A 28,000-nucleotide genomic window follows, 5' to 3' on the forward strand; every position below is an offset into this window, starting at 1 on the left:
AGTTTAGGAAATGAGACACTTAAAGTAGTAAAGGAGTTTTGCTATTTAGGGAGTAAAATAACCAATGATGGTCGAAGTAGAGAGGATATAAAATGTAGACTATCAATGGCGTTTCTGAATAAGAGAAATTTAACATCGAGTAATGATTTGTCAGGAAGTCATTTCTGAAAGTATTTGTATGGAGTGTAGCCATGTATGGAAGTGAAACATGGACCATAATTAGTTTCCACAAGAAGAGAATAGAAGATTTCGAAATGTGGTGCTACAGAAGAGCGCTGAAGATTAGATGGGTAGATCACATAACTAATGAGGAGGTATTGAATAGAATTGGGGAGAACAGGAGTTTGTGGCACAACTTGACTAGAAGAAGGGGTCGGTTGGTAGGACATGTTATGAACCATCAAGGGATCACCAATTTAGTACTGTAGGGAAGCGTGGAGGGTAAAAATCGTAGAGGGAGACCAAGATATGAATACACTAAACAGATCCAGAACGATGTAAGTTGCAGTAGGAACTGGGTGATAAAGAAGCTTGCACAGGATCGAGTAGCATGGAGAGCTGCATAAAACCAGTCTCAGGACTGAAGACGACGACGACGACGACGACGACGACGACGACGACGACGACGACGACGACAACAACAACAACAACAACGACGTTATACCCAGCACCCTTCAATATTCTATACATTTTTTACCGCCGTCACGTGATTTTGCCGTCCATTGCCTTAGCATTTCTTCCACTACCCAACCTTTTCTACAGAGAATAGTTCCATTCGGAGCTCTGTACTCGGTTGCCTTACTGATTGCTTCATAAACCGTTCTCTGTTTTCACATTATTGTGACACTCTTCACCTTCGTACTGACCAACTCATATCACGTAACAGCTTCAGTTCCTCTTCGTTCTTCAATGATTATTTTTCCACTACCGTTTCATCTTCTCTATACGTTGCCTTCTTTTTTCCATGTTGTTTCCCATTTCTTACTTCTTCTTCCCTCTACAATTAAATGTAATTTTATTATTATATTATTATTGTTTTTGTCGCTTTAATGCCTATTTGTAACATCATTAGCCACAGAAGATCGTAAGGTTTTATTTGACGTCAGGTAAGTTTCGACATTGACCATCCATATTGACAAATACATTGGTGTGCGAAACGTAACAACGAAAGTACCTTTCGCATTAAACGATAGTACTTCTCGCATTATGTGTCATTGCCAAGTAATATATCTCTACGAAACTCGGATCATACGTAGAAGGCACTATGGCCGAGCGGTTTTAGGCGCTTCAGTCCGGAACCGCGCTGCTGCTACGGTCGTGGGTTAGAATCCTGCCTCGGGCATGGATGTGTGTGATGCCCATAGGTTAGTTAGGTTTAAGTAGTTCTAAGTCTATGGGACTGATGACCTCAGATGTTAAGTCCCATAGTGCTCAGAGCCATTTGAATCTTTTTTTTTTTTTTTTTTGTTGCTAGGTCCTTCGCCAGGTCGTCCATCCAGCGTTGCCTTGGTCGTCCAATGGGGCGTTTGGTGTTTGGTTTCCCTGCTAGTGCCATCTTCGCCTGCCTTCCATCTGGCATACGGGCTACGTGGCCCACCCATTGTATTATTTTGCTCTTTATCTTCTGTAGGATAGTTGGTTGTCGCATCAGAAGGTAGATTTCCTCGTTTTTCCTCATCCTCCATTCTCCGTTATCTAAATCTGGTCCCCATATTTTCCTCATTACTCTTCTCTCAAATATTAATAGTTTTTCCCTTTCTCATTTAGTCATGCTCCATGTTTCTGAACCGTACATTACTGCTGGGCATATCACTGTGTTGTAGATTTTCATCTTAGTGTTCACTGAGATCGATTTAGAGCCAAGCATCTCTCTGAGGGAATGCATGCATTTCGTTGCCACTACTATTCTTTCCTTGATGTCCATTTTTGGACAACACTCCTGAAAGGTACTAACAATTCAGAGTCCCTACTTGATCCCAATGGAGCGAGTGTGGAATGAGTTAGTGCGTCGACTTCGCTCCAGAGGCCAGCTCCCAACATCATCAACTTCACTGGTTTCGGCTCTCGAGGAAGAATGGACTGGCATTCCTCTACAGATATCCTGACATTGTGTTTAAATTATCACCAAGCGGAGTTCAAGCTGTCGTAAAGGAGGAGGTTGGACAAATCCCAAACTACTGTCCACTCAATTTGTCCAAATACCTTTGATCACATGGTGTATTTCACATATGCTTCAAGAAGGCACTTGAGAGATTTAAGATGGATTCACAGCAGATGCTTAGGCGTGTTGTAACTAAAACACATTTATATGTTGTAGTTGATTGGCGACTCCATGGAGTGCTGTGTGCACAACGACCATATATGTTAAATTAAAAGGAAGGCCAGCATTGGCCGTAATAGTGATGTTTTATTGATAGCAAAATCGAGTTTTGGTTGCTGATGACTTGATACCAGAGTCTGAGTTTAATTTGTACACAACAGCACTGAAGATGATCACTTGAAACGTCCCCTTTGAACAATTATACATGACTGTGCTTAAACTGACACACAATATTTTTAGCGCAACGCAATCTGACTTTCAAAAATCCCTACAAAAGAATGGCCCTGACTAACATTAACCTATACGTTTCATAAATCACTTTCCTCACAAAAATCTTCGTTACTCGAACTACTGCAATACAGCGAGCGCCACTACTGCCAGCTAAATAAAAATTCAAACTACTGAAGGCACTAACTACTGATAGGCACAGTTAGCAAAAGAAAGATTTTGATAGAGAACAAACAATGTATTTACCTTAATATTGTTCAAAAGTCATCATATATATATCAGTTCATGACATCCAATCTTACAAATGTACTGTGTCTGATGGACACACGTCCAGATCATCTGCTCTCAAAATTCCGCCATCTCACTTCCCCACATCCACCACTGCTGGCGGCTCACCTCCAACTGCGCAACGCTACGAGCTGTTAACATCCGCCGGCCGAAGTGGCCGTGCGGTTAAAGGCGCTGCAGTCTGGAACCGCAAGACCGCTGCGGTCGCAGGTTCGAATCCTGCCTCGGGCATGGATGTTTGTGATGTCCTTAGGTTAGTTAGGTTTAACTAGTTCTAAGTTCTAGGGGACTAATGACCTCAGCAGTTGAGTCCCATAGTGCTCAGAGCCATTTTTTTGTTAACATCCAGCTGCCCAACACTACAATGGCAGACAACAATGAAAACTAGCCACAGACTGCACACAGTGATTTTCATACAGAGCGCTACGTGGCGTTACCAATAAGAAAATCTAAATAGACTACTTACACACTTTGTGATTGAAAATCGATTTTGCTATCAATATAACATCAATATTACAGCAACGCTGACCTTCCTTTTAATTTATGTTGTAGTTTTTTAACATTATCGCTGTGTCATACCGTTTCTAATTACGAGAACATCTGACAACTTACTAAACCTTTAGTTTGAAATGACCATGTTTCGCTGAATCGGTGTTATGAATGAAACTGCCGACACCGTCTGCTTTCGCTTGGCAATAATCAATTTAGTTACACATATTTACCATGTTTAGAGATGAATCAATGACAGTGATTGACGAAAATAATTAGTGACTTCAAAACTGGGCTTGGTTCTGGAAAGTGGAATATGAAAACTGCTACAAACACTATATAAGGTAATACGTTAGAGTTCTCACGGGGCTTGAATTATTTCGTGCGAAAAGTCTGAAAAGGGCAAGCAGCCACCGTGCGTTTGAGAGTGGCCTCCTTCCGATGATGTTTACGCGACGCTATTCGCGGATAACATGTGCGGCGCGCGTAACTCGGTCAGCTGATAATCAATTTCATAGCGCCTGCCATTGAGGCGTTGTCTGCTCTGCTATAAATAGGCGGCCGTTGGCTTACCTGTGTTCCCCTGAGCGGCCCTTCAGACCGCGCTCACCAAGCGGTCACCTGCAGCCGATCACTTTCTACCATCCTCTCCTTCAACATCTTCCCAGCTCTTCGTGCTTGTTCATCACCATTATACCGACGCCATAGTCTCCATTATTTCCCCCCCACACCCACCACTCACTCACTCTCTCTCTCTCTCTCTCTCTCTCTCTCTCTCTCTCTCTCTCTCTCTCTCCCTCCCCCTCCCCCTCCCCCTCTCCCTCTCCCACCCTCTCCCTCCTCCCCTCACCCCTCTGCCCTCCCCCCTCTCAACCCCCGATGGGACGTGGAGAACTGTTGTAGTGTTTCTACTATCGTCCTGATTTGTTTGGATTTAGGTTGCATAAACAACTTCAGACGAACAAGTTTGTTTGTGTGGCCATCCTCCGCAGCAAGCATATAAATATTTGTTTTGTAAATAAGAAACTGCCTTTTCCTGCTGCTAGTTACTTTATTTATTCCATACGCGTTTCGCCTTCTCCTGTTTTAAGGCATCATCAGTGGTATCTATAACGATACAGTTTTGTTAGTTATTGATTATCAAACAGTTCACTTCGCGATTTGTTGTAAAAAAATTAATTAAACACGATTTGCTGATCTGCGTTTCCTCACATCTGGTCTGGAGGTCGCACTACCACTTTTATCGCTGTCATATAATAACATCTTTGTGTTCTCGCCTTCCACACACTGTTCACCATTTTTCTCACTATTTCTTGTGGTGGACTATTGTTATTTTGTTACTCGATACAACTATTTCGTCGTACACTGCTTTTCACAGCGTAAATATTGCGACTCCATTACTTGTTTCATCTTCATTGGTATGTTTACCTCTTTCTTGCCTATCTAAGCCCGCATCTCGTGGTCGTGCGGTAGCGTTCTCGCTTCCCACGCCCGGGTTCCCGGGTTCGATTCCCGGCGGGGTCAGGGATTTTCTCTGCCTCGTGATGGCTGGGTGTTGTGTGATGTCCTTAGGTTAGTGAGCTTTAAGTAGTTCTAAGTTCTGATGACCATAGATGTTAAGTCCCATAGTGCTCAGAGCCATTTGAATCATTTTTGGCCTATCTACCGAAGTATATGTTCGATACTAACTTCTGTTTATGATGTTTATACCGTGTGTGTGTGTGTGTGTGTGTGTGTGTGTGTGTGTGTGTGTGTGTGTGTGTTTGCGAACGTTATTCTATTATTTTATCTATTAGTGTAAATAATGAATTGCCTGGCATGAATGACCAAGTACACATGCCAAGCAATTCATTATTTACACTAATAGATATCTATTAGTGTAAATAATGAATTGCCTGGCATGAATGACCAAGTAAACATGCCAAGCAATTCATTATTTACACTAATAGATAAAATAATAGAATAACGTTCGCAAAAAGTATTAATATAATAATACTGTCCAGTGTAATAATAATAGAACCCAACATTTTTTCACTCACTCATCCATGAACCCCTTCACAGAATATTAAAACGATAAGTCCGATAGGTAAAAGCAGCTGTCACCAAAGTTTTCAGCCACTCGTTACACCAATGAAGATGAAACAAGTAATGGAGTCGCAATATTTACGCTGTGAAAAGCAGTGTACGACGAAATAGTTATATCGAGTGACAAAATAACAATAGTCCACCACAAGAAATAGTGAGAAAAATCGTGAACAGTGTGTGGAAGGCGAGAACACAAAGATGTGATTATATGGCAGTGATAAAAGTGGTAGTGCGACCTCCAGACCAGATGTGAGGAAACACAGATCAGCAGATCGTAAGTAATTACTTTTTTTTTTTTTTACAAGAAATCGCGAAGTGAACTGTTCGATAATCAATAACTAACAAAACTGTATCGTCATAGATGCCACTGCTGATGCCTTAGAACAGGAGAAGGCGAAACGCGTATGAGATGAATAAAGTAACTAGCAGTAGGAAAATGCAGTTGTATTTACAAAACAAAAACTGCAGACGAAAGATTGAATGATCCGCAATTATGACACGGCCGATCTGTTCCACCGTCGTTTTTTACGTAAGCTACTGCCACCGCCGTTTAATGATGTAAATGATAGTAGAACGTTAATAATTTACCTTCCTTTTCTTTCCTCTCCCTGTCTTCTTCGCTTTTCTGCACAGATTCCTGCGACCCGTCATTTCTTGCTATTCGCTTGGCTTCCTGAGAGTAGCAACGGCACGTGAACGCTTTAATGAACATCAGAAGTTTGGCCAAAAAGCTTACAGACAATTCTGTAAAAGGGCTGACAGCATCAAGCGGTAGAGCAGTCTGGACATTTAAATTCGACAAGTCATTTCCGTATCACACTGTACGTAGCACCATTACAAACAGTTCAGCTAACATTTCGATTACGGCAATCGAATCAGAAACTCGCTTCATTTTGTTTTTATTTTTTAAGAATTCTGTTACTGCTTATTGTAAGAGTAGTAGAGTTAGTTTTCGCCTTGTATGAGGGTAGTTCTAAGAGTAATTGTCTGTGGTGTGAATCGAATGGTAACAGAGTACGACAGCGTACTGAAAAGTAATACCTCCGAATGTCTTATATGAAAACTTTTAAAGCTTTTTAAGGAACACAAACATTATTAACGTCCTACCTCTTTATTGTGCGTACATATTTATTTCTCAAGATAGTAAACGTGGCTACGAACACATTTGTCCCAACGAGAGACCAGTTTGTTGATACCGTCACTGTAGAATGTTTGACTTCGTTGACGGGGCCACAACCTCACCTCTGCTTACGCCGCTTCACCACTATCAAAGTGAAGTCCTCGAAGGTGTTCTTCAGGTTCCGGAAACTGATGGAAATCGGACTGTACGGAGGATAATCGACGACAGTGAACCGAAGGCGTCGGATCGTTGCAGATACCGCAGCCCTTGTGTGTGGTCTGCCATTGTCATGCTGAAGGACAGGGTACTCCATACGCGGACGAACTCTTCGAATTCGAAACTCGATTATTGCACGTGTTTCTCACGCACAGACATAGTTCCATTACACACTGCCCTTCTACACGCTACGCCCCCAGGGGCTCAGCATTCGTTTGCTGGGTACGGGCTTGGCGACCCCGGGGTTCCTGAGCTGGGGACTGGTAAGCGCCGCCAGTCCCCTGTCACCGTAACCTCTAAGCATACTTCAACGACCACCGTGCGGCGCGGCGGTGGAATGTTGTGTGTCTCAGGGAATGGGGATCTTGGCTTGACCGCCCGGATCGCGAGGATGGAATCAACCTCTATAAAAAAAACCTCAATCTCAAGGTGTGCTGCGCGCTGATGAGATGCATGGCTGTTGAGGTGGAACAGTCGATAGCGGGCAACCTCTGGGGAACCTGCCGCACTTCAGTTGTATAAGGCTTACCTAGGCACGCGGGGCTCTGTCTAGGCGGACTTCTAGTTCCCTAGCTGCTCGTGGGACCGAGATGGATCCTTCGAAATTCTCTTTTCTTCCTCCCAGCGGAAAGGGTGGGCCGCTGGAAGGTTCTAACACCCAGTCTCTTAAGAGGGCCCGTGCAGTCAGTCCCCCTGACTCCGGCGTTTCTTTGAAAAGTCCAGTCTTAGGTAACAGAATGCATTCCGGTGATCCGAATGTGTTTCTCATTGTGAAACGGAAGGAGGGTAGTTTCGAGAAGGTTTCGCCCTTCTATATACAAAAGGGATTGGAGGGAATCTGTGGCTCCTTACAATCGGTGAAGCGCTTACGTAATGGGACCTTGCTAGTGGAGACTTCCACTTCCCAGCAAGCAACTAACTTCCAGTCTGCTAAATGCCTTGGAGAGTATGCCATAGACACCGAACTGCACAGCACCTTGAACTATAGCAAAGGTGTTGTGACATGCCGGGATCTAGCTGATATTCCCAAGGAAGAACTGCAACGTGAGTGGGCTCCGGAAGGTATCGTTGACGTCCAACACATCATGAAGAGGGTTGATGGCGCTCTTGTCAAATCCGACTCCTTTATTCTGCCCTTCAGTAGCACAACACTTCCTGAACATATTAAAGCTGGCTTCCTTCGCCTTCGTGTGAGGCCTTATTTCCCGGCCCCAATGCGCTGTTTCAAATGCCAGCGTTTTGGGCATACCACCTTAGGCTGTAAAGGCGATGCGACTTGTGGAAACTGTGGTCAGGCTGCTCATGAAGGAGTTGGTTGCTCGTCTCCGGCTAAATGTCTTAATTGCTCTGGGAACCACCCTGTTTGGAGTAGGGACTGCCGCATATTTTTAGAGGAACGCAAGGTCCAGGAAATAAAAACAACCAAGCGTATCCCCTATGGTGAGGCCAAGAAGATTTATAAGTCGATGCAACCTCCCACATTTGCTACATCTTTTGCATCCCTGGTACAGAAGCCTACTCCAAAAGTCGATGCCTCAACGCAGACTGAGGTGGTGAGTGTTGGCACTAACACCTGTAGCTGTCAGTGCACTTGCAACGCAGCCAGTGTTCCAGAGCCAGTAGCCCCTACTCGAACGGCAGACAAAAGTACAGTGGCGGACTTGGTCCAGCCCCTCGCACCTCCAACAGCTGAGGTTGTCCCCAAGCCCAGTGCGCCACTTACCACTCCCACATCCGCTCCCCCAAAGTCCACCAAGCCACAGAAAGCTACTGTGCAGCAGCAACAGCGGGTCAAATCCCGTAGTAAACCATCTGACCATGCGGATGTTGTTTTACGTGAGGCTTCATCTGACTCTTCCCCAGAGTTGATGGAGTACGATGTATGTGTGGGGCAATCATCTCGTCCCACGCCTGCCCCTCCACCTGCTGCGGTCTCCCCGCCCCGTCGGAGAGACAGGATGAAGGTGCTACCCCCAACATAGATGGCTCCCATACTCCAGTGGAACTTGCAAGGGTTCAGGACGCATGTGGAGGAACTTCGTCTACTTTCTCAGGGTAGACCACTGTGTCTCTGTCTCCAGGAGACGTATTTCCATCCATCATACTTCCCTGAGATACGAGGCTATACACTCCACAAAAAGGACGACCTGCGTGGAGAGAGAGCTAGAGGAGGCGTAGGTATTTTCGTCAGGACGGACTACCATTCCTCGCCTCTCTCACTTACGACGACTCTACAGGCCGTCGCTGTGTCCGTGCACGTGCGTCATCCATTGACTGTATGTTCACTTTACTTGCCCCCACATGATGCTCTTGATGAAGCGGCCCTCACCGACCTTCTTACACAGCTCCCCCAGCCATTCATTATTTGTGGTGATTTTAATGCCCACAATGTGCTTTGGGGCTCTGCAATTACCTGTCCCAGGGGTAGAGCAATTGAGAGGCTTCTCCTGTCATCCTGTGCCTACTTGCTCAATGGAGGACAGAGTACTCATTTCTGCACGGCGACTGGGTCGTTCTCTGCCATTGATCTCTCGCTTTGCTCTCCAGCTCTTGCCGCTAGTGCTCACTGGGAAGTGGTCGCTGACTTGCACGGCAGTGATCATTTCCCAATCTGGATTCACCTGCCAGATGGCGTGGGCCCCGAAAGGAGACCACCACGATGGGTACTCAGTGGAGCTGACTGGACACTTTATAGCCAGTTGGCCCAATTCGAACACTGTGCGAATGTTGAGGTGTGGGTGGATCATATTACCAAAACGGTCCACCATGCCGCTGCGGCATCCATTCCACAGTCCACAGGCCACCGGAAAAGGCCACCTGTGCCTTGGTGGAGTGACGAATGCCGCTCTGCAATCAGGACCAGGCGTGCGGCTCTGCGGCGGTTCAAGTGTCGGCCGACTGCTGAGAATCTTGCAGCCTGTCGGGTGGCGAGGGCGAGATGTCGCCGCATTATTCGTGAGAGCAAGAAGAGGTCGTGGCAAAAGTTCCTGAACACCATTAATCGTTCCACCAAAAGTTCCATTGTATGGGAGACCATTAGGAGAATTTCTGGCAGAGGAGGGAGGTGCCCCATAGCTGCTGTAATGAATAACGGCACTCTCCACACAGATCCGCGAGACATTGCCCAGACTATGGCAGCATATTTTGCGACAGTTACTGCCACAACCAGTCAGGATCCAGGTTTCCAGCGCCATAGAGCGGTTGCTGAGAGGTGTAGTCTGAACTTCCAGCCCACCTCTCATGAAGTTTACAACTGCCCTTTTTCTATGTGGGAGCTGGATTCTGCATTGTCTGGAGCTCGTGACACTTCCCCTGGTCACGACAGGATCCATTACAGTATGCTATGGCACCTCACAATGCGCAACAAAGAAATCCTCCTCGCACTTTTTAATGCCATTTGGGCGTCGGGTCACTTTCCTGACGCGTGGCGTGAGGCAGTTTTAATCCCTTTTTTAAAACCTGGGAAAGACCGCTCGAGCCCAAGTAGCTACCGTAGTATTGCCCTCACTAGTTGCGTAGGGAAGACCTTGGAGCGGATGGTCAACCGCCGCCTTGTCTGGATGTTAGAATCCCGGCAACTACTTAGTCGCTGTCAGTGTGGGTTCAGGAGGTTTCGTTCCACCTTCGATAACCTTGCCCTCCTGGAGGCGGCTATCCAACAAGCTTTCCTACGCCGTCATCACCTTATAGGTGTATTTTTCGACATCGAGAAGGCCTACGATACCACTTGGCGGCGTCTCATCCTGGAGCAGCTTCACGAATAGGGTTTTCGTGGTTGTCTTCCTCTTTTTATTCAGTCTTTCCTCTCGCCACGATATTTTAGATACCGAATTGGTGACGTCCTGTCTGATCGCTTTGAGCAGGAGACCGGTGTCCCTCAGGGTAGCGTTTTAAGTGTGACTCTGTTTGCCATCGCTATTAATCGCATTACGTCCATGGTGAAAAGTCCTGTCCAGTGTTCTTTGTTTGTGGATGATTTCTCTTTGTTCTGCTCTTCTTCAAGCCTTGCAACGACAACTCGTCAGTTGCAACTTACGATTAGGCGTTTGGATGACTGGGCGCTGAAGAGTGGATTTAAGTTTTCCACCGAGAAGTCTGTATGTGTTCTTTTTAACCGTTCTCGTTCGATTTTCACCTTTCCTGAGTTGCGCTTGAGGGACACTATTCTTTCTTTTAAAGACACGGTGAGATTTCTGGGGCTCATTTTTGACTCGAGGCTCACGTGGTTACCTCATCTTAAAGACCTGAAACGGCGGTCGCTTCAGGCTTTAAGCATTTTAAAATGTCTTAGCCACAGTACATGGGGAGCTGACAGGACTTGTCTGCTCCATTTTTACAGGGCGTTTGTGCGATCTCGGCTCGATTATGGGTGCACGGTGTATGGGTCTGCGAGGCCTTCGTACTTAAAGATTTTGGACGTTGTCCACCATGAAGGGCTGCGGTTGGCCACTGGGGCATTCCGAACTAGCCCCATACCAAGCCTCTGTGTAGAGGCTGGTGAACCGCCACTTCATATGCGGCGACGGCTACTTACGGTACGCCAGGCGTATAAAACTTTGTCCACACCGTACACACCTGCATACCATACCGTTGCTCAGCCTCCTCTGGCACGGTTATTTCATAACCGGCAACGTGCGACGCAGCCCTATGGGATTCGCGCACAGGATTGCCTCGCTGCAATGTCTATGGCTGGTCTTCGTGTTTTACGTCGCGGTTGGAGCAGATCTCCACCTTGGCTCCTCCGGAGACCCAAACTTATTTTAGATTTGACTCGTTTTAAGAAGGATGGCACGCCAGATTTTACGTTCCAGTCACTTTTTTTTAACATTTTAGATGTGCATCACGGTTTCACTGTCGTTTACACTGATGGCTCCAAACAGGAGAATTTCCTTGGCTGTTCTGTGGTGTTCCCTGACCATGTTACCCGGATTCGCCTTCCTGCTGAATATACCGTTTTCGCAGCGGAGCTCCACGCGATCCTGACGGCACTGGAGCAGATGCATCGTGTTCGGGGCGATCGATTTCTTCTCTGCTCCGATTCTCTTAGTGCCTTACAATCGCTGCAGAACCTGTACCCGACTGAAGAGATGGTCCAGCTGATACATAGCCAACTGTACTTGCTCCAACAGCGGGGTAAAGAGGTATCCTTCTGCTGGGTGCCTGGTCATGTCGGCATATGGGGCAATGAACAGGCTGATCGGGCTGCCAAGGAGGCCTGCAGAGAGCAGGATGTGGTCCAGTGTCCTATCCCCTTGCAGTCAGTCATCGCTGCACTCCACAGGAAGTGCATGGAGTTGTGGGAGGACGAATGGCTGGCGGTGACGGCCAATAAACTGCGGTCGGTAAAGTCAACCACTCGGCCGTGGCGTTCCTCCTGCCGGCTGCTCAGGCGGGAAGAGGTGGCCCTCACACGTCTTCGGATCGGGCACTGTCCTCTGACGCATAGCTATTTATTACGGCGGGTGGATCCTCCGTTTTGTGAGGCTTGTGGTGTGCCCATCTCTGTCCGCCACATTTTAACAGACTGCATTTTATACTGTGATGCAAGGGCAGAAGCACAAGTTGATGGTGATCTGCCCTGTGTTTTAGCTAATGATGAGACGTGTGTGTCTAGGGTTTTTAAGTTTTGTGATGTGTCTGGACTCTGGCCTAAACTTTTAGGCTGGAGGTTTTAGTGTGTTGCAGAGTGGCTGACTCCTCCCCTTTTTTCCTTGCGGTCAGCCAGCCACTTCCATCTGCTACATTGTTTTAGCTCCCTCTACCATTTTCTTCCTGTGTTGTCCCTGTTTTACTGCTGACGCCTTGCTTCATCCCACGCTTCGGTGTGGGTGAGCACATTTTTTCAATGATTGTTCCTCGTGTTTTATGTTCCATTTTATGTCAATGTTCTGAGGTTTTTTTTTCTTGACACCCGTCTCACTATGATACTGCACGGGCGCTGAAGACCTTGCTGTCGTGCGCCCCCAACACCCCTCTACTACTCTTCTACACGCTACAATTCAGAGCCCTGTAGCGGCAGAGATCTGCAGATATGCAGACACGAAGTATGAAGATGAAGAATATTATAACACTTGCTTTATTTAAAAAGCTTTAAGAGTTAAGAGGGAATTAGATTAGGAAATGAGAAACTTAAAATAGTTGAGTTTTCCTATTTGAGGAGCAAAATAACTGATGATGGTCGAAGTAGAGAGGATATCAACTGTAGACTGGCTATGGCAAGGAAAGCATTTCTGAAGAAGAGAAATTTGTTAACATCGAGTATAGATTTAAATGTCAGGAAGTCAGTTCTGAAAGTGTTTGTATGGAGTGTAGCCATGTATGGAAGTGAAACATGGACGATAAATAGTTTGGACAAAAAGAGAATAAGGCGCTACAGTCTGGAACCACGCGACCGCTACGGTCGCAGGTTCGGATCCTGCCTCGGGCTTGGATGTGTGTGATGTCCTTAGATTAGTTAGGTTTAAGTAGATCTAAGTCTAGGGGACTGATGACCTCAGATGTTAAGTCCCATAGTGCTCAGAGCCATTTGAACCATTTGAAGAAGAGAATAGAAGCTTTCGAAATGTGGTGCTACAGAAAAATGCTGAAGATTAGATGGGTAGACCACATAACTAATGAGGGAGTATTGAACAGAATTGGGGAGAAGAGAAACTTGTGGCACAACTTAACTAGAAGAAGGGATCGGTTGGTAGGACATGTTCTGAGGCACCACGGGTCACCAATTTAGTATTGGAGGGCAGCGTGGAAAGTAAAAATCGTAGGGGGAGACAGAGAGATGAATACACTAAGCAGATTCAGAAGGATGTAGCTTGCAGTAGGTACTGGGAGATGAAGAAGCTTGCACAGGATAGAGTAGCATGGTGAGCTGCATCAAACCAGCGTCTGGACTGAAGACAACAACAACAACAACAAGAGTTTGCGCATGGAAACATTCGGAGGCATTACTTTTCAGACCCCCCCACCCCGTGCACAGTTATGCACTTTCGGAGTGAATCCGTATTCATATCTTGCGCTGCAGAGCAGTGCAGTGCTAAGAAAATAAAATTCCACCCTTACCTCAGTGGAGTTTCAGGTCTAACCTATGATTGTCTGTTCGTCTTAGCATAAAAAATGGTATCGTTAATAATATTGTAACAATGCCTTTTTCTTGGTTACATGGCTTGTAATGTGCCGTTTCGGCGTATACCTGTGAGGACATTGTGTGTATCGGATCTTTGCTGACAGAATGATACGTACGTGTTACGATAATATGTAACATGTATTCTCGTAATCGGAAAATTATAGGACCATTTTTGCACGTAAACGATAGTCGACACGTCGCAAATCACGTCATGCTGAAAACTGCTAAATTCAAGGGACATAATTATTTCAGTGTAGTATGGAGTGACACGCTTAAATGGATGCAAGGGCAGTAGTACCCAACAAAGACCTTGACAGTACTTCTGGAGTAACGATATATGCTTCTTCTTTCACTATTCTTTATGTAAAACTCAGTGCTTCTATTACAGATTCTTCCAGTTATTGTAACAAGTAATTAAGTGCAAAGATTGTTTTGACATTATTTCCCGTAATTATTTTTGTACAAGATGTTCAAACCTACCTTACAGACACTTCTTCTCGAAGGTTTTAGGCAAACCGAAAAGGGTTAAGAGATCGGAGAACTTATGTTGTCTGGTATGTGCTGGAAATTGAACGATTTCAACAGTAGAGTTTCGAATGGGCACATGGAAAAACTTAGTACCTTTTGAAAAATTCAAAACCACCATTTTTGTCTAAAAAGTTATTTTTGCATTTTGTGCTATTTTGTTGATCACAAAATCTCTTCCTAGCGCTGACTGTTTCAGCAACGTTGAAGGAAAGAAAAAGTAATTTTGTATGATAACTTACGTGCTTTTTAACGTCGCAATGATGGAAGAACTTCGTGTCACGCTTTTAACTTCAAAAAACCTTTATTTGCCATTTCTAAACATAAAAGATTATTAGAATATCATCGTTTTGCTGTGTGGTGACAGGTGTTAAGAACGGTTTTCACCTTGCTCTTAGCTTTGCTATGCTTGTGTTTGTGCAGTTTGAATACTCTGAACAATCTGTGCAGCTGGGAGCGTACAGCAGTACACCATACTTCATTAGCTCTGTCATCGTGCATTGTAGGTCACTGCTGATACACAATGTCCTTTATGTGTCCCACAAGAGATATAATCAAGGGACTCAAACGTGGTAACAATGGTGGCAAAGTTACTGGCCCGTCTCTACCAATCCATTCACAAGGAAAAATTTTCTTTAAGCTACGCCCGGCTAGCAAGTAATCATATGCGGGACAACAGTCTTGCTTGTGGAACATTATCTGTCAACTCTGTCAGCCCATGTTTGAGAAATTCGAATACCGCTTTATCAAAATTTATAACACCTGATAATTTCATCTGGTATTCATGGTCTTCCGTAACTCTGCAGGCTTTCGCGGCCGTTGTCACTGAAGTTAAAATCTTCTGGGTTGTTAGGCCGCGTCATGTTTCTTCTAAAATGTTCGACCTTTCGACCCGTCTGCTGGGATCTTCCTCAGGATCTGTTGGTGTCCACTACTGCTAGAACACTGTCAGACGAGTGTCGCGTCCACTTATAAAGGCGTTCGTGCTGGAGAAGTGATAGTATTGGTTATAATTAATATGGCTATCATTGGTGGGCCATAGTCATAGGCTGATGCAGAAGAAGGGTCGTTGGTAGCTCATCTCCTGTGGATACCATTGGCGGTCATCGTCATTGGATAGAAAGGCACTATTCTACACTTATGCTAGAGAAGGGTTATTGGTTGAAATGCCTGCTACCGCTATTGGTTGGTCGTCATCAATGGCTAGATTCGAAACGAACAGAGCAAGAGAGGGGGAATGTTTAACCTAAATATTATTGTCCGCCGAGGTGACTTGCAGCGCGTTGTTTATGTCGCTCACACACCGCGGCCGCGTATTTACTTCCTTGATGGCGGGGAGCCACGATGTCGGAAGCCTATATCCGTCCTCTCTATTGAAATTAGATGCATTCTTAGAAATTTCAACCGCTTCTCGGACCTTTCTTCTATAAATGTTTGTTTCTTTAGCCAGTACACGTGCGTTATTAAAATCGATGTCAGAGCCACAGTTCTCGTGATGTTCCGCTACTGCCGATTTTGCACTTTGTTTTAGCCGCATGTGCTGTTCGTGTTTCTTAATGCGTTCTTTAACAGTTCTTCCCGTTTCGCCTGTATACACTTTGCCGCAGCCACGACACTTGATGGATGCCTGCATTGTGGAGGTAATCAGGTGCATCCGTTTTCCGCCGGAAAAAGTCTTTTATTTTGTTTTGACAAAAGAAAGATGTCTGAATACCATTTTTCTTTAAAATTCTGCTTATGCGGTCAGTGACCCCAGAAACGAACGGTAACCTGACGGAGTGAGAAGGCGATTCCTCGTCATTCTTATTAACGGTATAAATATTCCGCCTAAAAGCCCTCTCGATTGAATAACTATCATACCCATTTGCCTTCAATGACCTCTTTATTAAATTCAACTCCGATTCTAAGTTGTCGTCATCGCTGATACGGAAGGCACGTGAAGTCAGTGTGTTGAGTACTGCTTGCTTCTGGGCTGGGTGGTGGTGCGAAGTGGCATATAAATACCTGTTTGTGTTAGTCGGCTTTCTGTACACTCTGTGACCTAGAGTGTTATTAGATCTTCTGTATACCAACACATCTAGGAACGGGAGACCGACCTCACTCTCTACCTCCAAGGTGAATTTGATGTTGGGGTGAATTCCATTTAAGATATTATAGCATATATACTTTTTGGTCGAAATATAATAATGCTAGAATGTCTGCATTGTTTGTTAGTTTTATATTCCATGAATCATTTGTTCGATTTTAATCGTAATGATCTGGTACGAGTCTTTTTATATTCATATTACATATTCATTTGTACGTATGGGGACGTTCTGACCATATACAAGCGCGCGCTGGTGTGCGACGATGACAACATCATACAACAGAAGCATAACACTGCACTTATACACGAATCCATTGCACTCAGCTGTACTCTATGAATACACATACGACAGAACTGTTTAATAATTCACAAGGACGCAAATTTCTTTTGGAGTGAGAGGCTAATGTCCACCTCCAGAGTTAAATTTTTGCGGGCTATGTATTTATTACATACGGAGGATAATAGTCCTGTGATTCACCTGGAAAAAACTTGAGTTTAGCAAAATAATTCGAACAAATATATATTACAAAGCCCTGGGAAGAATGGTGGCACGAAAATATCTGCAGAAGTTTTTTTATATCGAATATCGGTGTTTTAGATGTTGGGTGTAGTGACGAAGCGTTTTTAAGAGCTGCAGACATAATCCGTTAGGGCGATAGGAAATATTCTCGATCGAAATCGTGGGGGTACCGTGCAAGTTTTCGATCGTTGACACGCTTAGAGTAAATTTCATTCACAGGTGCCACGAAACAGTAACGATGCCAGAGATGCTACTGAATTCAATTTCATAACTTTCTTAACAAGTTTCTCGCTGGATGTTTCTACGAGGTCCAACAGTAAGCAAATTCATCATCGACGACATTTTTCGTTGCGCAGATGAAATAATTACACACTTCTTACGGTGTTTTTTTTTATTTTTTGTGCGAAGTAACTCTGTTTTCATTATGAAATGTTTATCACATGCATATATAAGATCAAACAATCTTCATACATTTTTTCACTCCAAATGTGTTAGTTTCCTGGCTGTTTCATCAGCTGAAGTAAAAAAATACACTGACGGGAAAAAATCGCAAAACCAAAAAATAATTAACGTCGAGTAATGAAATTTCGGGAATACATTTATTCAGGTGACATCGTTTGCCCCTCGGGTTTAGCCGAGCGGTCTCGGGCGCTGCAGTCATAGACTGTGCGGCTGGTCCCGGCGGAGGTTCGAGTCCTCCCTCGGGCATGGGTGTTTGTGTTTGTCCTTAGGATAATTTAGGTTAAGTAGTGTGTAAGCTTAGGGACTGATGACCTTAGCAGTTAAGTCCCATAAGATTTTGCACACATTTGAACATTTTTTGACATCGTTTAGTGATTAACATTGGAAGATAAGTAAGCGCGAGATAAGCCAGTGCAAATGTGAAACGCTGGTACATTAATAACCGATGTAACAGCCAGAATGTTGAATGTTAGTATGCAACCGTGCAGGCGTTGTGATATATAGGTGCCAGATGTCAGTCTGTGGGATGGAGTGTAACGCCTGTTGCACTTGGTCGGTCAATACAGGGACGGCTAAGGCTGTTCGTGAATGTCCTGTACGTGCTTAAACGGAGACAGATATGGTGATCGAGCAGCCCAAGGCAACATGTCGACACTCTGTGAAGAATGTTGGGTTACAACAGCGGTATATGGGAGAGCGTTATCCTGTTGGAAAACACTTCCTGGAATTCTGTTCATGAATGACAGTACAACAGGGTGAAACGCCAGATTATCGTACAAATTTGCAGTCAGGTCGCTTGGGATAGTCATGAGTGGACTCCTGCTATCATACGAAATCGCACCCCAGACCCTAACTCCAGGTGTAAATCCATCGCGTCTAACACTCAGAGAGGTTGATTGTAGGCGCTCAATTGGCCTCCATCCTTCCGACAAACACACGGCCGTCAGTGGCACCGAGGCAGAAGCAGCTTTCATCAGGAAACACAGCAAACTTCCACTCAGCCCTGCGATGGGCTCTCGCTGAAGTCGCAAGTGGAGGTGGTTTGGGGTCACTGGACTGCACGCTATAGGGCGTCTGGCTCGGATCTGTGCTTGATGTAACCGATTTGTACCAGGCCGTTGTGTCACTGTGATGCCAACAGCTGCTCAATGGTCTTCCCCTTAGGTAGTGCCACGTACCCGTCCGGAGCCTGGTCGTCTTGCTACCCTATGGCTCGTGACAACCGCGCCAGCAATCACGTACAGTGCCTAAGTTCTTGCCAAGTCTTTCCTTACTATTACAAAAGGAACATCCACTTCTCTTAGCCCTATTATATGACCTCGTTCAAACCGAGGCGTTGACAATGGCGTCTTTGTCGCCTTAAAGGCATCCTTGACTAACATCAGTTCCCCACGTCCAATCTCAGAAGTGACTACATCTACGTGATCACTCTGATATCCACAGTAAAGTGCCTGGCAGAGGTTTGAATGAACCACCTTCAAGCTGTCCCCCTACCGTTCCACTCTCGAACGGCACGCGGGAAAAACGAGCACTTAAATTTTTCTGTCCGAGCCCTGATTTCTGTTGTTTTATCGTGATGATCATTTCTCCCAATGTAGGTGGGTACCAACAGAATGTTTTCGCAATTGGAGGAGAAAACTGGTGACTGAAATCTCATGACAAGATCCCGTCGCAACGTAAAACGCCTTTGTTTTAATGATTGCCACTCCAATTCACGTATCAGGTCTGTGACACTGTCTCCACTATTTCGCGATAGTGGAAATCGAGCTGCCCTTCTTTGTACTTTTTCGATGTCATCCTTCAGTCCCACCTGATGCGGATCCCACACCGCACAACAATACTCCAGAATAGGGCGGACAAGCGTGGTGTGAGCAGTCTCTTTAGTAGACCTGTTGCACCTTCTAAGTGTTCTGCCAATGAATCGCAGTCTTGGGTTTGCTGTACCCACAACACTATGTGATCGTTCCAATTCAGGTTATTTGTAACTGTAATCTCTACGTATTTAGTTGAATTTACAGCCTTCATATTTGTGTGACTTATCGCGTAATCGAAATTTTGCTGATCTCAAAGGGGGGTTCAAAGCGCTCTGAGCACTATGGGACTTAACATCTGAGGTCATCAGTCCCCTAGAACTTAGAACTACTTAAACCTAACTAACCTAAGGACATCACACACATCCATCCCCGAGGCAGGATTCGAACCTGCGACCGTATCGGTCACGCGGTTCCAGACTGAAGCGCCTAGAACCGCACGGCCACACCGGCCGGCTAGCTGATTTCTCTTAGTACTCACGTGAATAACTTCACACTTTTTCTTATTCAGGGTCAATTGCCACTTTTCGCACCATACAGATATCTTACCTAAATCATTTTGCAAGTCGTTTTCATCATCTGATGACTTTACAGGACGGTAAATGACAGCGTCATCTGCAAACAATCTAAGACGGCTACTCAGATTGTCTCCTATGTCGTTAATAAGATCAGGAGCAATAGAGGGCCTATAACACTTCCTCGGTCAACGCCGGATATTACTTCTGTTTTACTCGATGACTTTCCGTCTACTACTACGAACTGTGACCTTTCTGACAGGAAATCACGAATCCGGTCGCACACCTGAGGCGATACTCCGTAGGCACGCAATTTGGTTACAAGACGCTTGTGAGGAACGGTGTCGAAAGCCTTCTGGATATCTAAAAATATGGAATCAATTTGACATCCACTGTCGATAGCACTTATTACTTCGTGAGTATTTAGAGATTGTTGTTTCACAAGAACGATATTTTCTGAATCCTTTCTGACTATGTGTCAATAAATCGTTTTGTTCGAGGTACTTCATAATGTTAGAATACAGTATATGTTCCAAAACCCTACTGCAAATCGACGTTAGTGATATAGGCCTGTAATTCAGCGGATTACTCCTACTTCCCTTTTTGGGTATTGGTGTGACTTGAGCAATTTTCCAGTCTTTAGGTACGAATCTTTCTGTGAGCGAGTGGTTGTATATAATTGCTAAATATGGAGCTATTTTACAAGCATACTCTGAGAGGAACCTGACTGGTATACAATCTGGACCGGAGGCCTTGCCTTTATTAAGCGATTTAAGCTACTTCGTTACTCCGAGGATACCTACTTCTATGCTTCCCATCTTGGCAGTTGTTTTTGATTGGAATTCAGGAATATTTACTTCGTCTTCTTTGGTGAAGGAGTTTCGGGAAACCGTGTTTAATAACGCTGCTTTAGGAGCACTGTCATCAGTGACTTCACCGTTGTTGCCGGGCAGTGAAGGTATTGATTGCGTCTTGCCACTGGTGTGCTTTATGTATGACCAGAACCTCTTTGGGTTTTCTGCCAGATTTTGAGACAGAATTTCGTTGTGGAAATTATTAAAAGCATCTCTCATTGAAGTACGCGCCATATTTCGAACTTCTGTAAAACTTTGCCAATCTTTGGTATTTTGTGTTGTTTTAAATTTGGCATGCTTTTTTCGCTGCTTCTGCAACAGCGATCTGACCCGTTTTGTGTACCATGGGGAGATCAGTACCATCACTTATTAATTTATGTGGTATATATCTCTCAACTGCTGTCGATACTATCTCTTTGAAAACATTCCACAACTTTTCTACACTTACATGATCAGATCGGAAGGAATGAAGACTGTCTCTTAAAAAGGCGTTAAGAGTATTTTTATCGGCTTTTTTAAAATAGATATACTTTGCGTTTCTTTTTTATGGTTGTAGGTGTTACGGTATTCAGCCTAGCAGCAACTGCCTTGGGGTCGCTAACTCTGTATTCGTCACAATATTCACTATTTGTCCAGGATTATTTGTTGCTAAAAGGTCAAGTATGTTTTATCAACCATTTGCGCTTCGAGTGGGCTCATGAACTAATTGTTCAAAATAATTTTCTGAGGAAGCATTCAGTACAATTTCGGTTGATGTTTTATGCCTGCCGCGGGCTTTAAACGTATAATTTTTCCAGCATATCGAGGATAGATTGAAGTCACTACAGACTATAATTGTATGAGCGGGGTACTTATTTGAAATGAGGCTCAAGTTTTCTCTGAACTGTTCAGCAACTATGTCTCCTGAGTCGGAGAGTCGGTAAAACGATCCAATGAATAGATTAGTCCGATTGTCAGGTATAACCTCTACCCGTACTATTTCACACGAACTATCTACTTCAATTTCGCTACAAGGCAGACTACTTCTGACAGCAATAAACACTACACCACCAACTGTATTTAATCTATCGTTTCTGGACACTTTTAGATCGTTCGAAAAAATTTCGGCTGAACTTGTTTCCGGCTTTAGCCAGCCAGCTCTCTATACCTACAACTATTTGAGCTTCAGTGCTTTCTATTAGGGCTTGAAGCTCTGGTTCTTTCCCAACACAGCTACGACAATTTACAACCACAATACCAATCGTTTCTACAACTGCCTTACTGTGTTTTACCTGCCCACTTTTAGACGGGCGTTTCTTCTCTGGTTCCCTGAGACCCTCTAACTTTAAAAAACCGTCCAGTCCCTTCCACACAGCCCCCGCTACCCGTATAGTCGCCTCCTGTGTGTAGTGGACTCCTGACCTATTAAGCGGAACCCGGAAACCCACCACCCGATGGCGCAAATCAAGGAATTTGCAGCCTACACGGTCAAAGAACCGCCTGAGCCTCTGATTCAGACCCTCCACTCGGCTCTGCACCAAAGGAATGCAGTCGGTTCTATCGACGATGCTGCAGATGGTGAGCTCCGCCTTAATCTCGGAAGAAAGAGTGGGAGTCTTTACCATTTCCGCTAGCCGCCCGTAACCAGACAGAATCTGCTCCGATCCGAAGCGACACGACCGTTACAACGGTTACTATTATTCGACTGACCCTAAATTTGAATAGACATCATCTTTCAGATGTAGAAACACGCCTACCAACTTTCGTATACATAGTACAACTCCTTCTTGGTGTTCCGATTTTTTTCCCGTCAGTGTATTTTCCTGAAAATTTCCTGTAACGTCAGTTTTTATTTTTTTCGTAACAGTAGCTAGTAAGTATCTTTTGGAAAGTACTGCATCATGTTTCAGACTAAAACTAAAGATCTAGGGTATTTTTGCGGAATTGTTACCAACTTTGAAATTACCGCTAACGGACAATACTGTAAGACCGTGTAATGACCTGGATCTTCCCATTTTCGTCACGTACAGCACCGCTATAGCAGTTATTCGCCAAATTCAGATCCAATTGAATTCCCATCTATTCATAGATTCGTTGCATCGCTGGAAAAGCCCGAAAACACAGTTATGGGATTACGCTGTTCAGATTTATCGCCGACACACGTATTGAGGATATATATGTGAAACACTCTTGTCCTGTCTGCAGGGCACGTACGACGACTACCTGGAGATGTTCGTGCAGTTCGGCTACGTGTTCCTGTTCTCGTCGGCGTACCCCATCGCCGCCTTCTGGGCCGTCTTCAACAACGTCATCGAGATCCGCGCCGACGCCTTCAAGCTGTGTCGCGTCTACCAGAGGCCGATGGCCCGCAGAGTCAAGGACATCGGCGCCTGGCAGGTACAGTCAACACCCCCGCACAGCGCGTCGTCCACACGGATGGTTCCAGAATGCGGAAACAGTGGAAGAGATTTTCAAACAAGTTGTGGGTAGTTGGGAAGTTTGAGGAGAAGTTCAGGTAACTACTGTCGTAGTGAACATTTAGTGAGAGAAAACTGAGGAACGAAGTGTGGGGTGTTAGAAAATCAGACGAAAGGAAAGTTTAGAATTTTAACGTCCAGTAGACAGTGATATACGGTGTTAAAAAAGTCTCTCCGCAGTGCCCTATGATTGTTAGTCGCGCGTGCCGTATGCCGCAGTGAATATACCGAAATGAAACTCACTGAAATAAAAGTTGTTAATTTATTGAATATTCATTTTTACTTACAAATTTTCACATTAAATGTTGAAAGTCCCCCCCCCCCCTGTTGTTGAATACGCAATTCAATTCGTCTAATCATGTTTCCAAACACAAGCTGTAAGATTTCTTCTGTAACAGAAGCAGTGAAAATGGATCTTGCACTTCCCAATTCATCGATGGATTTTGGACGTTTTTTTACAGACAGTTGCTTTCGCTGCTCCCCAGAAGAAAAAGTCAGGTGGTGTTAGGTCAGGCGATCGTGAGGCCAAAGCCCCTGTGAAATTATGCGATCACCTAAAACATCAGCAAGCAGTGACATTGAAACGCGAGCTGTTTGCGCGGTTACACCATCTTGTTGAAAATAACCGTTCAGTATTTCACTTTACACAAGTTCTTCTATGAATGGGTACAGAATATCATTGCAGTATCGTAATGCGTTTATTGTTTCTTTGGAAAATATGGGACCCACAATCCGACGTCTAGAAATTGCAATCCAAACTCCTAATTTCACAGAATGAAGTGGTTCCTCATGAATAGACGATGGATTTGCAGTACTCCACATACGAGAATTTTGCGAGTTCATGTACCTAGATAAATGAAACCACGCCTCATCAGCGAGAAACGTTTCATTAAGAATATCCCATCCATTTTGTTGAACGAAATTTTTGAAACATTGACAATAATGCATTCTCTTGCCATGACCAGTATTTTTCAGTTCTTGCACGACTGTCACTTTATATGGGAAAAGTTCTAATTTTTTCCTTACAGCTATGGTCCGTTCCAAACCTAACATCGATTTCCTGGGCGAGTTTTCTTACTGACTTGTGCTGACTCTTGGACATTTCATCGGAAATATCGACTAGTTTATTCTCAGACAAAACGCCAGGACGACCAATTCTCGGTTCATCTGTCACTGAAACCGTACTTCGAAATTTGTTAGTCAAATCTCGCACAGTATCGCGATGTGGAAGTGTTGTCTCCGGGAAAACTGAATTAAATGTTTGACGAACTGAAACTGTGTATTTACCGCCAGCTTTGAACACTTGTTCGACTAAAAACACACGTTCTTCAATGGTTAGCATTTTAACAGTGACGAAAACGATACAAACGAACAAAGGAACTAAATTTGAACTTTCACGTCAACACGTAACGACACACACCAACGATACTACTGACGCTGGCTGAGATAAACGAAACAGTGTACTGTTGGGAGAGTCCACTTGAAGGGAAGTAACCCAGGCAGGCGAACAGTCATACGGCACGCGCGGCTAACAATCATACGGCACTGCGGAGAGACTTTTTGAACACCGTACTTAGAAACGGAGCACAGTTGGAGAAGGATAGAGAAAGCTATCGGATGAAGAGTTTAAGAAAAATTCATTACATTCGCTTGAAGTAACTTAAGGAAACTACTGAAAGCTAGAGCAGAGTAACCGGCTAGAGCACGGTAGCTTCGCCTCTTCCGATTATTTTTCCAGGTTTATTTATTACTGCATCTTTATTGACGTCTTGCTCGATTATCGGATTTTAAGGCTCTGCGACCGGTTGCCATTCGTCTTACAAGGAACAAACACCGCGCTTCGTGCATTACCTAGCTTGCTGTTAACACGCCGTAGTCGGCCACTGACACAATGAAACGTCCGTGCAGCGCCGCGTTTATCAACATATGAACTTCAGTTAGGTATTATTCTTTTACTTCAGACGTAAATGTGCCGAAGTTATTATTATTACAAAAATAAACGCAGCATATGAGATGACTTTCCTGGATTTCGCATTTTATCGCTTGTCGCACACTTCCCAAGTGTCTAGGACTGTATGATGTATCAGCAGTTAATTTGTGCCGATCACAGTAAAGAGGCACTTTTGTGACAGCCAGATGGATATTTTAATGGATATTTTATCAATGCCAACGGCTTTTAAAGTACCCATTAATATCTTTTGACACTTCTCCCAGTGTACCGACAACCACTCGGACACTTCCAGTGGTTTCCGCTAGAGCCACCGTAGTTCGATTTTAAAGTCTAGGTTCCTGGTAAATTTTTCCTGTTGTTTCTCTTCGATTCTACAGTCACATAGAACGTTAATGTCAGTGTTGCACACTTCACTCTTCTCCGCAACCGTCATGTCTTCTGTACTGTTTTTCAACATTAGATCTGTCTGAAATCCAAAGTCCCCCAGTAGTTTCTCACGTTAGTTTCCGACGACTTTTTCTGGTTTGTGGTCCCACCAGTTATTTGCCACCGGACGATGCTAATTGTGGAGCATGTTCCAGAAGATCGTTTGTGCCACAGAACTGAGCCTGTGGTTGTAAACAGACAGAGCGATCGTTTCGCAGCAGCTCAAATGTGATCGACAGTCTCCTCATCTTCTTCGCGGAGTACCCAATACGGGTCTTCTGCTGATTTCTCGATTCTGACATATAAGACGTTAATTCTGATTGCTGAAACCCTTTGCAGCAAAGATGACTCCTTCCGTTTCTTTCTTTAATGTTCCGTTGGTCAGTAAAGAGCCGGCTGCTGCGGTCGAGCGGTTCTAGGCGCTTCAGTTCGGGATCGCGCTGCTGCTACGGTCGGAGGTTCGAATCCTGCCTCGGGCGTGGATGTGTGTGATGTCCTTAGGTTAGTTAGGTTTAAGTAGTTCTAAGTTCTAGGGGACTGATGACCTCAGATGTTAAGTCAGTGCTCGAAGCCATTTGAACCATTTCTGTCAGCAAAGAACTGGTCTTCTTTTTACATAAGTAGCCTTTGATATCATCCATAACAGCCCATGCACCTCTTTACTATGCGAGCTGTCAGTCCGTCAATAGCGTGCAACTTTCCAGTTTTTATTCTTGGTTTGATGTATTATGGTAAGCTCTCCGTTGCTGATTTCCATCAGAGCCGATTCTTAGCAGTCTTTCCCATAGTCTGCCGATGCATGTTTCTCTTCTTCCACTGCCTCAACTGTAAGAGTCCTCTACCTGTTGGGTTTATGGACGAATACACCCTTCCTGACGTCACTGCCTAGATGAAATGGATGGTGAATTGTCGCGAGTTTTCTTGTTTTGCCGTCCCGATTATCCAGCTCTATATATGTCCAATTTACCATGTCTGGACTGTATCTGATGATGGAGATGACACAGATATTGACTACCTTGACAGTACTACAGCCATTCAATTTGATTTCCCAAATTATTATTATTATTATTATTATTATTATTATTATTATTATTATTATTATAAGGGGGCGATCAAAAATGTTCCGTTTCATGGCGTTCCTGTAGCGTGTATGCATCTCAGAAGCCGGTCATAAATACCGATATGTAGTCCAGGGTTTAATATGGCATTCGTGTCTTTCCCACGTGCCTGTGATAAATGGCGAAACATGATCTCTTGTGACATTATTACCAAACGTGTCCAAATAGGCTCCACATGGTGCTGTTCTTTTCTTGGCTGTCAAAGGACAAACACCGGTAGACGTCCATAGGAGAATGAAGAATGTGTATGGGTCAGCATGTCCGTCGAAAATTAATGTTGTGGAATGGTACGCCAAGTTCTGGGCTGGTCGCGATTCGTCACAAGCTGCCACTCGATCTGGGAGGCCAACCGCATTAATTACGGGCAGTGCCAAGCAGCCAGTTGATGATGCGATTAGGGAGGACCGGCGCATAACAATTCATGAGCTGGCAAAGCATCTCAACATCAGCTACGGTAGCCTGCAGCACATTATCTGACAAGAGTTCGGCTGCCGTAAGGTCTGCAGCCAGTGGATAATCCTGAGCCCTGAATGCCGAGCAAAAAGCAAATCAGACAGCTGTTTTCCTGAAGCATCTGATAAGTTTGTGCTGAAGGAAAAACGTTCCTTAAGCGCATTGTTGCAGGCGACAAAAACTATTGTCACCACTGGAACCGGATTCGGAAACGTCGACGATGCAGTGGTGTCATCCATCGTCTCCGCTTCCCTAGAAGTTAAGAAGCCAGCCATCTGCTGGAAAGGTGATGGTCACCCTGTTCTTTGATTACCAGAGCCCATTGCATATTGATTTCAAGCACCATGGTGTCTCCATCACTGGGGAACTGCACTGAGCAACGCTGGAGGAGTTATGGCGTGCAGTGAAGGCGAAGCATCGAGGAAAACAGCGCAAAGTTCCGTGCTGCTGCTTCACAGCGCAAGTCCCCAGATCGCAAATATCGTAACGCAGAGGTTACGCCAACTCAATTTGAAGACACTAGAGCACCCGCGCTGTAGTTCTGATCCCTCTCCATGCGATTATCAGTCTTTTGGTCGCTTTAAAAACGCCTTGAGTGGTCGACGATTTCTGTTGGGCGGGGATGTGCAACAGGATTCTTAAATTTCTAGATGCAAAAAGATCTATAGGAAGGTGCTGATTGCTGCAAAAAGTCATTTAATAACAAAATAATATACAATGCAGGGAATAAAAGCGAAGGAGTCCGGGATGTTATAAAAAAGGAAACGGGGAGAGGCAAACAAACACAGAATAATATACTGCTAAGGGAGGGGGATAAAGTAATAAATGATCCACAAGACTTAGCAGTCTACTTAAACGAGCATTTTCAAGTATTGCAGAGAAATTACAGCAGAAATTACCAAAACAAATATAACACCTGTAAATAATGTTGCACTAAATGCAATAATGTTACTTCCA

The 28,000-nt window shown here is 44.6% G+C and overlaps 1 protein-coding gene across 2 annotated transcripts in view; it reads left to right on the plus strand.

Moving 5' to 3' along the window:
- LOC124596011 (anoctamin-10) overlaps positions 1 to 28,000 on the plus strand; it is a 321,895-nt gene that overhangs the window by 257,793 nt on the left and 36,102 nt on the right. For both annotated transcript variants that reach the window (XM_047134964.1, XM_047134965.1), the window contains one exon: positions 22,824 to 23,015. In XM_047134964.1, coding sequence (XP_046990920.1) covers positions 22,824 to 23,015 — 192 coding nt within the window. The remainder of the gene's footprint in view (positions 1 to 22,823; positions 23,016 to 28,000) is intronic.

The sequence above is a fragment of the Schistocerca americana genome, chromosome 2, assembly GCF_021461395.2.
Source record: "Schistocerca americana isolate TAMUIC-IGC-003095 chromosome 2, iqSchAmer2.1, whole genome shotgun sequence".
Lineage (NCBI taxonomy): Eukaryota > Metazoa > Arthropoda > Insecta > Orthoptera > Acrididae > Schistocerca > Schistocerca americana.